Source organism: Microcaecilia unicolor, chromosome 4 (genome assembly GCF_901765095.1).
Source record: "Microcaecilia unicolor chromosome 4, aMicUni1.1, whole genome shotgun sequence".
Classification (NCBI taxonomy): Eukaryota; Metazoa; Chordata; class Amphibia; order Gymnophiona; family Siphonopidae; genus Microcaecilia; species Microcaecilia unicolor.
The window spans coordinates 371,703,716-371,717,486 of record NC_044034.1 but is presented as its reverse complement, the minus strand read 5'-3'; the positions used below and the strand labels follow the sequence as shown (position 1 = coordinate 371,717,486).

The following is a 13,771-nucleotide window of genomic DNA, read 5'->3' as shown; positions in this document are numbered from 1 at the left end:
TTTTATTGCTATACATAGTTTCAAAGCCTATCGACCTAGCCAATATTTTGAGTAGACTACTAGATTAAAATCTTTCTCTGTCACATGGATGCTTGGAATGCCCTCTCGCCGGAGGTGGTGGAAATGAAAACGGTAGCGGAATTCAAACATGCTTGGGACAAACATAAAAGAATCCTGTTCAGAAGGAATGGATCCTCAGGAGCTTAGCCGAGATTGGGTGGCAGAGCCGGTGGTGGGAGGCGGGGCTGGTGGTTGGGAGGCGGGGATAGTGCTGGGCAGACTTATACGGTCTGTGCCAGAGCCGGTGGTGGGAGGCGGGACTGGTGGTTGGGAGGCGGGGATAGTGCTGGGCAGACTTATACGGTCTGTGCCAGAGCCAGTGGTGGGAGGCGGGACTGATGGTTAGGAGGCGGGGACAGTGCTGGGCAGACTTATACGGTCTGTGCCAGAGCCGGTGGTGGGAGGTGGGGCTGGTGGTTGGGAGGCGGGGATAGTGCTGGGCAGACTTATACGGTCTGTGCCAGAGCCGGTGGTTGGGAGGCGGGGCTGGTGGTTGGGAGGCGGGGATAGTGCTGGGCAGACTTATACGGTCTGTGCCAGAGCCGGTGGTTGGGAGGCGGGGATAGTGCTGGGCAGACTTATACGGTCTGTGCCAGAGCCAGTGGTGGGAGGTGGGGCTGGTGGTTGGGAGGCGGGGATAGTGCTGGGCAGACTTATACGGTCTGTGCCCTAAGAGCACAGGTACAAATCAAGGTAAGGTATACACAAAAAGTAGCACACATGAGTTTATCTTGTTGGGCAGACTGGATGGACCGTGCAGGTCTTTTTCTGCCGTCATCTACTATGTTACTTACTGTGCTGGTTGATGAGCATTCGGAATGAGATGCGGTTGGTGTAGAATCGATCCAAAAAGTACTGAATGTTGCTGCTAACGAAGGGATCAAAGCCATATTTTTCCTTGTATTCAATCACTCCTTGGGCCATGGTAGGAACCACATCGTTGTGTCTATTCCTGATTTTAATCAAAAGTTCTAAAAATCTGGAAAACAGAAAATAGACACTTCACAGATTACTGTAAATTAAATCAGTTTCGAAATTCATAGATATATTGATCTCCAACAATACTAAGTCTTTTATCTCACATAAGCAGAAAGGGTTGTATCTTTGCTGTCTCACTGGCTGAAGTTCCACATGCAAAAATCCCTAAACCAGCAACTTAGGACCGATTGCAAACATCTCATTAGGAAACAACACAAATGGAAAATAAATCTTTCGTGTTCCCTTCTCTTCTTCACAGCCAGGGATTTTAAATTTTGCTACTGCTTTTCCTTCTACTAGCTCTCCTGGAAGGCTGTTCCAGGTTCTTATAATCCTATTATCTTCTTGTGTAGCTTCTCAGTCTACTCCTTTCAAACTAATATTGTGCTACCACACAATAGATCCAGAGAAAATGTTAATGAACAGGAGACAGGATAATTCAAAACAAAAGCACTGGAGTCGCTAGATAACCTTGTAGTATGACCATCTTGACTATTTTCCCCTTAGAATTATCTATACACGTTTTCCAATCCTCTCCTCAAGGCCCTGCTCCAGTTGGGTTTTCAGGATTACCACAGTGAATATGCATGAGATTGGACAGTCATTATAGGCAAATCTCTCTCATTCATATTCATTGTGGTAATTCTTAAAACCTGAGGGCAGGGCTGGCACTGCAGGTGAGGCACTGGTTCAGGGCACCAAAAGCCTGCCTCACCGGCCAAGCCTTCACAGTAGCAGGGAGCATATTTTCCTCTTAAGACTGTGCTCTCACATACTGAACAACTTTTTTCCACTCCTCTCTCTCAAGCCCTCTTGTCTCAACCTCCCTCTCCCCTTCGCCAGTGGTCTGGTATTCCCCCCTCCCGGTCTATCTTAAAATCTCTCTTCAGAAGTTACCGGTGGCAGCACCAGCATTTCAAACACGAAGCTTGTGGCCTGGCCAGAAGCCTGTCCTCCAATGCATCCCTCCCACATGGAAACAGGAAGTTGTGTACCTCAACATGTAATTAAACTCTGGAATTCGTTGCCAGAGAATGTGGTAAAGGCGGTTAGCTTAGCGGAGTTTTAAAAAGGTTTGGAAGGCTTCCTAAAGGAAAAGTCCATAGACCATTATTAAATTGGACTTGGGGAAAATCCACTATTTCTGGGATAAGCAGTATAAAATGTTTAGTACTTTTTGGGGATCTTGCCGGGTATTTGTGACCTGGATTGGCCACTGTTGGAAACAGGATGCTGGGCTCGATGAACCTTTGGTCTTTCCCAGTATGGCAACACTTATGTACATCAAAGGAAAAGGCTACAGGAACAGTGCTTCAAGTTCTGCTGCCACTGGAGATTCTGGAGAGATTTTAAGGTAGACTGTGGGGGGGGGGGGGGGGGGGAGGGGGGGTTGAGAGAAAAGGGAATGCTGGACTGCAGGTGGGCGGGGGAGGGAACGTATGGAGTGTGTGAAATGCTGGACACAGATGTGGAGGAAATGGAGGAACAGATGCTGAAGAATGGGTGAGAAGTCAAACTCTGAGGGTGGGGCAGAAAGGAGGGAGAGAAGACAGTTGTTGAACCTGGGATGGAAGGGCAGGAGGGACAAGGGGGGGGGAGGGGGAGTGGTGGACCAGGTGATGGAGAGTGTGCAGTGCTGGTCCTGGAGGTGGAGGGGAGGGAGGGACAGATGCTGGAGATTGGAAAGGAGGGAGAATAGAAAGAAGAAAATATGTTGAACTTGGGTGGGGGGGAGGGACAGAAAGGAGGGAGGTAAGATATATATGTTGAATGTGGGATGGAAAGGCAGGAGGGAGAGAAAGATGAGATACTAGACAAAGGGGGGAGGGGAAGGATAACAGAGGGAGATATGCTGGACTATTGGGGAGGGCGGACAGGAGGAATGAGAAACTCATTCTTGTCCACGCTGGTTCCAATTGCAAAATGGCTGCCACAACGTCCTGCGATAGTCCTTGCGAGGCTGCCACAGAAGTTTGAGCAGCAGCCATTGCATTGGAGCAGTGGCACGGGGTAAAAACGAGTGGTGTTCGCTCCTGCCCCCAAAGACACCGCTAGATCACCAGGCTGGGGGAGGGAAATTAGTCAGGTGGGGACCGACTTTTTTGGTCAGGTGTGGGGGAATGAGTTTCATTTACAGTTTTGGCTTCTCTCGAAACCGAGCCACCAATTTCAGTCACAGAACCTAGGTTCAGTCAGGCTCCAATAATACAGTATAGTAGCAATTCCATCACTCACATGAAACTTGTATATTTAAAACATTGAGGTTGCAAAGCAGTGTACTCTCCACTAGATGTCACTCTCACTGCATATCCACTTCAGTATTCAACTGGTCTAGTCTTAATCTGGAAGTCTATGAACAGACTCACTAGGACTTTCTATGCACCAATCTGGTTTTCCAAACAGATAGCCAAAAATGTAAGAGCACAAAGAACGATATATGAGAAGTACAAGGGATCTCAGAAAGAGGATCCCGGGAAGGATCTGCTAGAAATAAAAGAAAAGGATAGCTAAGACTAGACTGTTTCAGGTATGTTTAGTGAAAGGAGGTAAAGGAGGAGGTAAAGAACTGGAGTTTGCAGACTGAAAAGGGGGAAAAAAATTACATGAGAAGAAAAAGCAAAAATACTAAACCAATACATTTACTCAAAGTTTGAATCAAAGTTTCATACCGGTTTACAACACCAGCATTGCTAAAATAGAGGGGGAAAAAAACCCTAACAGATAACGCCAGGAAAATACAAGAAAAGGAAGTCAATAGAAATCAAACAAAATAAAACATGGAAAAGAAAATAAGATGACACCTTTTTTATTGGACATAACTTAATACATTTCTTGATTAGCTTTTGAAGGTTGCCCTTCTTCCTCAGATCGGAAATAAGCAAATGTGCTAGCTGACAGTGTATATAAGTGAAAACATTCAAGCATTACTATGACAGTAAAATAGATACCATTGGAGATTCTACATGGAATGTTGCTACTATTGGAGATTCTACATGGAATGTTGCTGCTATTGGAGATTCTACATGGAATGTTGCTATTCCACTAGCAACATTCCATGTAGAAGGCTGCACAGGCTTCTGTTTCTGTGAGTCTGACGTGCAGGACGTCAGACTCACAGAAGCAGAAGCCTGCGCGGCCACATTGGTGATCTACAAGGGCCGACGTCTACATGGAATGTTGCTAGTGGAATAGCAACATTCCATGTAGAATCTATAGAAATCAAACAAAATAAAACATGGAAAAGAAAATAAGATGATACCTTTTTTATTGGACATAACTTAATACATTTCTTGATTAGCTTTGGAAGGTTGCCCTTCTCTTCCTCAGATCAGAAATAAGCAAATATGCTAGCTGACAGTGTATATAAGTGAAAACATTCAAGCATTACTATGACAGTAAAATAGATACCATTGGAGATTCTACATGGAATGTTGCTACTATTGGAGATTCTACATGGAATGTTGCTATTCCACTAGCAACATTCCATGTAGAAGGCTGCACAGGCTTCTGTTTCTGTGAGTCTGACGTGCAGGACGTCAGACTCACAGAAGCAGAAGCCTGCGCGGCCACATTAGTGATCCACATGGGCCGACTTCTACATGGAATGTTGCTAGTGGAATAGCAACATTCCATGTAGAATCTATAGAAATCAAACAAAATAAAACATGGAAAAGAAAATAAGATGATACCTTTTTTATTGGACATAACTTAATACATTTCTTGATTAGCTTTGGAAGGTTGCCCTTCTCTTCCTCAGATCAGAAATAAGCAAATATGCTAGCTGACAGTGTATATAAGTGAAAACATTCAAGCATTACTATGACAGTAAAATAGATACCATTGGAGATTCTACATGGAATGTTGCTACTATTGGAGATTCTACATGGAATGTTGCTATTCCACTAGCAACATTCCATGTAGAAGGCTGCACAGGCTTCTGTTTCTGTGAGTCTGACGTCCTGCACGTACGTGCAGGACGTCACACTCACAGAAGCAGAAGCCTGCGCGGCCACATTGGTGATCTACAAGGGCCGACTTCTACATGGAATGTTGCTAGTGGAATAGCAACATTCCATGTAGAATCTATAGAAATCAAACAAAATAAAACATGGAAAAGAAAATAAGATGACACCTTTTTTATTGGACATAACTTAATACATTTCTTGATTAGCTTTCAAAGGTTGCCCTTCTTCCTCAGATGGGAAATAAGCAAATGTGCTAGCTGACAGTGTATATAAGTGAAAACATTCAAGCATTACTATGACAGTAAAATAGATACCATTGGAGATTCTACATGGAATGTTGCTACTATTGGAGATTCTACATGGAATGTTGCTGCTATTGGAGATTCTACATGGAATGTTGCTATTCCACTAGCAACATTCCATGTAGAAGGCTGCACAGGCTTCTGTTTCTGTGAGTCTGACGTGCAGGACGTCAGACTCACAGAAGCAGAAGCCTGCGCGGCCACATTGGTGATCTACAAGGGCCGACGTCTACATGGAATGTTGCTAGTGGAATAGCAACATTCCATGTAGAATCTATAGAAATCAAACAAAATAAAACATGGAAAAGAAAATAAGATGATACCTTTTTTATTGGACATAACTTAATACATTTCTTGATTAGCTTTCGAAGGTTGCCCTTCTTCCTCAGATCGGAAATAAGCAAATGTGCTAGCTGACAGTGTATATAAGTGAAAACATTCAAGCATTACTATGACAGTAAAATAGATACCATTGGAGATTCTACATGGAATGTTGCTACTATTGGAGATTCTACATGGAATGTTGCTATTCCACTAGCAACATTCCATGTAGAAGGCTGCGCAGGCTTCTGTTTCTGTGAGTCTGACGTCCTGCACAGAAGCAGAAGCCTGCGCGGCCACATTGGTGATCTACAAGGGCCGACTTCTACATGGAATGTTGCTAGTGGAATAGCAACATTCCATGTAGAATCTATAGAAATCAAACAAAATAAAACATGGAAAATAAAATAAAATGACACCTTTTTTATTGGACATAACTTAATACATTTCTTGATTAGCTTTTGAAGGTTGCCCTTCTTCCTCAGATCGGAAATAAGCAAATGTGCTAGCTGACAGTGTATATAAGTGAAAACATTCAAGCATTACTATGACAGTAAAATAGATACCATTGGAGATTCTACATGGAATGTTGCTACTATTGGAGATTCTACATGGAATGTTGCTGCTATTGGAGATTCTACATGGAATGTTGCTATTCCACTAGCAACATTCCATGTAGAAGGCTGCACAGGCTTCTGTTTCTGTGAGTCTGACGTGCAGGACGTCAGACTCACAGAAGCAGAAGCCTGCGCGGCCACATTGGTGATCTACAAGGGCCGACGTCTACATGGAATGTTGCTAGTGGAATAGCAACATTCCATGTAGAATCTATAGAAATCAAACAAAATAAAACATGGAAAAGAAAATAAGATGATACCTTTTTTATTGGACATAACTTAATACATTTCTTGATTAGCTTTGGAAGGTTGCCCTTCTCTTCCTCAGATCAGAAATAAGCAAATATGCTAGCTGACAGTGTATATAAGTGAAAACATTCAAGCATTACTATGACAGTAAAATAGATACCATTGGAGATTCTACATGGAATGTTGCTACTATTGGAGATTCTACATGGAATGTTGCTATTCCACTAGCAACATTCCATGTAGAAGGCTGCACAGGCTTCTGTTTCTGTGAGTCTGACGTGCAGGACGTCAGACTCACAGAAGCAGAAGCCTGCGCGGCCACATTAGTGATCCACATGGGCCGACTTCTACATGGAATGTTGCTAGTGGAATAGCAACATTCCATGTAGAATCTATAGAAATCAAACAAAATAAAACATGGAAAAGAAAATAAGATGATACCTTTTTTATTGGACATAACTTAATACATTTCTTGATTAGCTTTGGAAGGTTGCCCTTCTCTTCCTCAGATCAGAAATAAGCAAATATGCTAGCTGACAGTGTATATAAGTGAAAACATTCAAGCATTACTATGACAGTAAAATAGATACCATTGGAGATTCTACATGGAATGTTGCTACTATTGGAGATTCTACATGGAATGTTGCTATTCCACTAGCAACATTCCATGTAGAAGGCTGCACAGGCTTCTGTTTCTGTGAGTCTGACGTCCTGCACGTACGTGCAGGACGTCAGACTCACAGAAGCAGAAGCCTGCGCGGCCACATTGGTGATCTACAAGGGCCGACTTCTACATGGAATGTTGCTAGTGGAATAGCAACATTCCATGTAGAATCTATAGAAATCAAACAAAATAAAACATGGAAAAGAAAATAAGATGACACCTTTTTTATTGGACATAACTTAATACATTTCTTGATTAGCTTTCAAAGGTTGCCCTTCTTCCTCAGATGGGAAATAAGCAAATGTGCTAGCTGACAGTGTATATAAGTGAAAACATTCAAGCATTACTATGACAGTAAAATAGATACCATTGGAGATTCTACATGGAATGTTGCTACTATTGGAGATTCTACATGGAATGTTGCTGCTATTGGAGATTCTACATGGAATGTTGCTATTCCACTAGCAACATTCCATGTAGAAGGCTGCACAGGCTTCTGTTTCTGTGAGTCTGACGTGCAGGACGTCAGACTCACAGAAGCAGAAGCCTGCGCGGCCACATTGGTGATCTACAAGGGCCGACGTCTACATGGAATGTTGCTAGTGGAATAGCAACATTCCATGTAGAATCTATAGAAATCAAACAAAATAAAACATGGAAAAGAAAATAAGATGATACCTTTTTTATTGGACATAACTTAATACATTTCTTGATTAGCTTTCGAAGGTTGCCCTTCTTCCTCAGATCGGAAATAAGCAAATGTGCTAGCTGACAGTGTATATAAGTGAAAACATTCAAGCATTACTATGACAGTAAAATAGATACCATTGGAGATTCTACATGGAATGTTGCTACTATTGGAGATTCTACATGGAATGTTGCTATTCCACTAGCAACATTCCATGTAGAAGGCTGCGCAGGCTTCTGTTTCTGTGAGTCTGACGTCCTGCACAGAAGCAGAAGCCTGCGCGGCCACATTGGTGATCTACAAGGGCCGACTTCTACATGGAATGTTGCTAGTGGAATAGCAACATTCCATGTAGAATCTATAGAAATCAAACAAAATAAAACATGGAAAATAAAATAAAATGACACCTTTTTTATTGGACATAACTTAATACATTTCTTGATTAGCTTTCGAAGGTTGCCCTTCTTCCTCAGATGGCAAATAAGCAAATGTGGTAGCAGATAGTATATATAAGAGAAACATCAAAGCATTACTTTGATAGTCTGACAGAGTGGGAGGGTTTCTCTTATATATACTAGCTGCTACCACATTTGTTTATTTCTGATCTGACGAAGAAGGGCAACCTTCGAAAGCTAATCAAGAAATGTATTAAGTTATGTCCAATAAAAAAAGGTATCATCTTATTTTCTTTTCCATGTTTTATTTTGTTTGATTTCTATTGATAACCTTAAGAGTGGACTAACACGGCTACCACACTCCAATACCTAAGAAAAGGAAGGAAAGGGGACATACAGGGAAATGTACAGAATGTAAATATATCCACAGACATTAAACAAATGGTCCCAAGTCTTGAAAGCAAAAAATGAACTGAACATCAGCAGCACAGAGAAAATAAACCGATTCCAAGATCTTGAAGTAAAGTTGCAAAAGAAGCAATAAAGATCTAATATAATAAAACGCACCGTGAACGTTCTAATGAGGACAACGTTCTGAAGTCACTCAAACATTTCTTAGGGTTCGTGGATTCGTGGTGTGAAGCCAGCCAGGCTGCCAGCCGTCTCTGCCCCGCCCTCGCGTCAAACGTCATGACGTCCAGGGCAAACGTCATGACGTCGATGACGCAAAAAAAAAAAAACGCAGCGTCAGGGAAGGAGGCGGCGCTCCCGACGTCTCTAGCCTTCCCTTCGCTGTGTTCCGCCTTCTTCTGACGTCAAGGATGACGTCAGAAGAAGGCGGAACACAACGAAGGGAAGGCTAGACGTCGGGAGCGCCGCCTCCTTCCCTGACGCTGCGCTGCCGGAACCGCCGCCACGGAGGTAAATAAAAAAAAAAAAAAAGGGATGTAGGGGGAAGAGAAGAGGGTGGGCAGTTGAACAATGGGAGCGGGAGGGCAGAGGAGAAACGACAGCAAGGATGCGAAGGGGGGGGGGGGAAGAAGGGGGTGGGACATGCTGGGACATGGGAGACAGAAGAGCATGGATGCGAGGGGGGGTCATGGAAGGGAGAGAGGGGAATTGCTGGAAAAGGATGAATGGAGGGGGCAGGGGACAGAGAAGCATGGATGGGCATGGATTGAGATGGCAGGGCTCAGGGTGAGAGGGGAATTGCTGTAAAAAGGATGAATGGAGGGGGCAGGGGACAGAGAAGCATGGATGGGCATGGATTGAGATGGCAGGGCTCAGGGAGAGAGGGAAATTGCTGGAAAAGGATGAATGGAGGGGGCAGGGGACAGATGGGCATGGATTGGGAGGGCAGGGCTCACACTCTCTCTCTCATATACAATGTCTTTCTGACTCTCACTCTCACACACTCTGTCTCACAATGTATCACATTCACTCTCTATGTGCCACACAGTCACTCACACACTCGCTTGGTCTCATACACTCACTCTCACAGAGAATCTGTGTCTCACACACACTCTCTCTCTCTCACACACACACACACACACTCTCACACTGTGTCTCACATACACACTTGCACACACTCTCACAAACACACTCACACCCAGACTCACTCTCTCTCTCACACACACACACTCACACTTTCACTCTGACTCTCACACAGTCACTCTCACATACACTCTCCCAAACATACACACTCCGAGGAAAACCTTGCTAGCGCCCGTTTCATTTGTGTCAGAAACGGGCCTTTTTTACTAGTATTAAATAAAACAGTGGCTGCGACTGACCCCTAAGGTACTGACAAGACTGGAGACAGAAGACCAGCTGAGGGCAGAAGTACATATGACACTGGGGTAGATGGGCAGATATGGTCCTTCATAAAAGTGGTGATTGAGAGGAAGTTGGAAATTAGAGACCAGTTAGTCCAGGGATGGGGAACCTCAGTCCTTGAGGACCACACCAATAAATATGCATAAGATCTAGCTGCATGCACTGCCTCCACTGTATGCAAATAGATAGGTTTTCTGGATTTCATCAGACTGGGTTGCAGCCCTTGAGGTTCCCCAACCTTGAGTTAGCCTCACCTCAACAGGGGGAAAATCAATGGAAACTTACAGAAGGAAAGGACACTGAAGCATTTAGAACTCGGCAGGCTGCACGATCTGAAGCAGGAAATCACATCATAGTAACATAGTAAATGACGGCACATAAAGGACCTGTATGGTACATCCAGTCTGCCCAACAAGATTTATTATACAAGGTACGCGGTATACCTCAGTTTGGTTTGTCCTTGCTAGTTTCAGGGCACAGACCGTAGAAAACTGCCCAGCACTGTTCTTGTACTAAAATTTCTGAAGTTAACATTGAAGCCCCTTAAAATTTACACTCAAGCCCATCCATATCTATTCAGTCATGATCAGGGTGTAAACCGTAGAAGTCTGCCCAGCAGTGGTTTTGATTCCCAATTACCGGTGTCACCACCCAATCTCTGCAAAGATTCCGTGGATCCATTCCTTCTAAACATGATTCCTTTGTGTTTATCCCATGTATGTTTGAATTCCATTACCGTTTTCATCTCCATCACCTTCTGCGGGAGGGCATTCCACGCATCTACCACCCTCTCCGTGAAAAAATACTTCTTGACATTACTCCTGAGTCTGCCCCCTTCAACCTCAGTTCATGTCCTCTAGTTCTACCACTTTCCCGTCTCCGGAAAAGGTTCATTTGCGGATTAATACCTTTCAAATATTTGAACGTCTGTATCATGCCGCCCTTGTTTCTCCTTTCCTCCAAGGTATACATGCTTAGGTCAAGCAAGTGTGTCCTCATACGGTTTGCAACGCAAATCCCATACCATTTTTGTAGCTTTTCTTTGCACCATTTCCAGTCTTCTTACATTTTTAGCAAGATACAGCCTCCAAAACTGAACACAATATTCCAAGTGGGGCCTCACCAATGACTTGTACAGGGGCATCACCACCTCCTTTCTTCTGCTGGTTATACCCCCTCTCTATGCAGCCTAGCATCCTTCTGGCCATGGCCGCCACCTTGTCAAATGGTAGATGATGGTTAATGTGAGCAAGTGTAAGGTGATGCATGTGGGAAAAAAGAACCCGAATTATAGCTATGTCATGCAAGGTTCCACGTTAGGAGTTATGGACCAAGAAAGGGATCTGGGTGTCGTCGTCGTCGATAATACACTGAAACCTTCTGCTCAGTGTGCTGCTGCAGCTCGGAAAGCGAATAGAATGTTGGGTATTATTAAGAAAGGTATGGAAAACAGGTGTGAGGATGTAATAATTCCGTTAAATCGCTCCATGGTGCGACCGCACCTTGAGTATTGTGTTCAGTTCTGGTCGCCGCATCTCAAGAAAGATATAATGGAATTGGAAAAGGTGCAGCGAAGGGCTACGAAAATGATAGCGGGGATGGGACGACTTCCCTATGAAGAAAGACTAAGGAGGCTAGGGCTTTTCAGCTTGGAGAAGAGACGGCTGAGGGGAGACATGATAGAGGTATATAAAATAATGAGTGGAGTGGAACAGGTGGATGTGAAAAGTCTGTTCACGCTTTCCAAAAATACTAGGACTAGGGGGCATGCGATTAAACTACAGTGTAGAAAATTTAAAACAAATCGGAGAAAATGTTTCTTCACCCAATGCATAATTAAACTCTGGAATTTGTTGCTGGAGAACGTGGTGAAGGCGGTTAGCTTGGCAGAGTTTAAAAAGGGGTTAGACGGTTTCCTAAAGGACAAGTCCATAAACTACTACTAAATGGACTTGGAAACAATCCACAATTCTACTACTACTACTATTTAGCATTTCTATAGCGCTACAATTTGTACGCAGCGCTGCACAAACATAGAAGAAAGACAGTCCCTGCTCAAAGAGCTTACAATCTAGTAGACAAAAAAATAAAGCAAACAAATCAATTAATGTGTAGAGGAAAGAGGAGAGGAGGGTAGGTGGAGGCGAGTGGATACAAGTGGTTAGGAGTCAAAAGCAATGTTAAATCTAGATTTAAAGATGGTCAAGGATGGGGCAAGACGTAGGGGCTCAGGAAGTCTAGGGATTCCAGGAATAACATGTATAGAATGTTTGTACGTTTGGGAAGCTTGCCAGGTACCCTTGGCCTGGACTGGCCGCTGGGCTCAATGGACCCTTGGTCTTTTCCCAGTGTGGCATTACTTATGTACTTAAACAAATTGGATCAATTTAATCCACTGGGTGATGAGACAATCGATGAATGACATGTGTTGAATGTGGTTTACATGTATTTTTTTTTGTTTTGTTACATTTGTACCCCGTGCTTTCCCACTCATGGCAGGCTCAATGCGGCTTACATATTGTATACAGATACTTATTTGTACCTGGGGCAATGGAGGGTTAAGTGACTTGCCCAGAGTCACAAGGAGCTGCAGTGGGAATGGAACTCAGTTCCCCAGGACCAAAGTCCACTGCACTAACCACTAGGCTACTCCTCCACTCATTCCACCAATAAGAGCCAACCTCATCAGTGATGTCACAATGGCTTGATTGCCCGATACTTGGCTCTCTTCTGATATTGTGATGTCATAAGGGAAAGGGAAATGGGACTTGATATACTGCCTTTCTGAGTTTTTTGCAACTACATTCAAAGCGGTTTACATATATTCAGGTACTTATTTTGTACCAGGGGCAATGGAGGGTTAAGTGACTTGCCCAGAGTCAGGAGGAGCTAAGGTGGAAATTGAACTCAGTTCCCCAGGATCAGAGTCCACCACCCTAACCACTAGGCCACTCCTCCACTCCATTTCAGCACAGCTTTTGACAACCTCCCATAAAGGAGGCTCATTTCATAAATAAATAATGCAGTGGTTCCAAAACCTAGTCCTGGAGGAATCCCAGCCAGTCAGGCTTTCAGGATATCCACAATGAATATTAAGAGACAGATTTGCATGCACTGCCTCCACTGCATGCAAATCTCTCATGAATATTCATTATGGATATCCTGAAAGCCTGACTGGTTAGGGCAGTGGCGTAGCTAGGTGGGGGCCTGGGTCTCCCCAAATTTCTTCCAGGCCCCTGGTTTTGCTGGCGGGGGTCCCCTGTGCTCTTTCTTCCTCCTGATGTCCTGTAGACTCAGTTTCACTTAAAGGAGCATGCACAGGACGTCAGCAAGAAGAAAGAGCAAGGCAGCGAACGTGGCGCCACCGAAGACCGGTACTGAAGAAGGTTTTGGCTGGCGGGGGTTGGGGACCCCCACCAGCAAAAGTATTTACTACTGTGAGGTGTGACGGGGGGAGTGACGAGGCGGTGAAGGGAAGTGGCGAGGCGGTTGGGGGGGGGGGGGGGCGAGGCTGCAGGCTAAAATGTGTGTCCCCCACCTCGGGTTCTGGCCCCCTCCCACCGCGATGTATGGCTATGCCCCTGGGTTGGGATGCTTCTAGGACCAGGTTTGGGAACCAATGGTCTAATGGTCAGAGCAGAGAGCTGAGAATCAGGAAAAACCCAGTCTGCTGGGCCCATTCTGCCACACACTTAA

The 13,771-nt window shown here is 44.3% G+C and overlaps 1 protein-coding gene across 1 annotated transcript in view; it reads right to left on the bottom strand.

Annotated features, from left to right (window-relative positions):
• Positions 1-13,771, bottom strand: part of PDK3 (pyruvate dehydrogenase kinase 3) — a 108,144-nt gene that overhangs the window by 49,801 nt on the left and 44,572 nt on the right. The window contains 1 exon segment of the mRNA XM_030202367.1: positions 855-1,039. Within this exon segment, the coding sequence (XP_030058227.1) occupies positions 855-1,039 (185 nt within the window).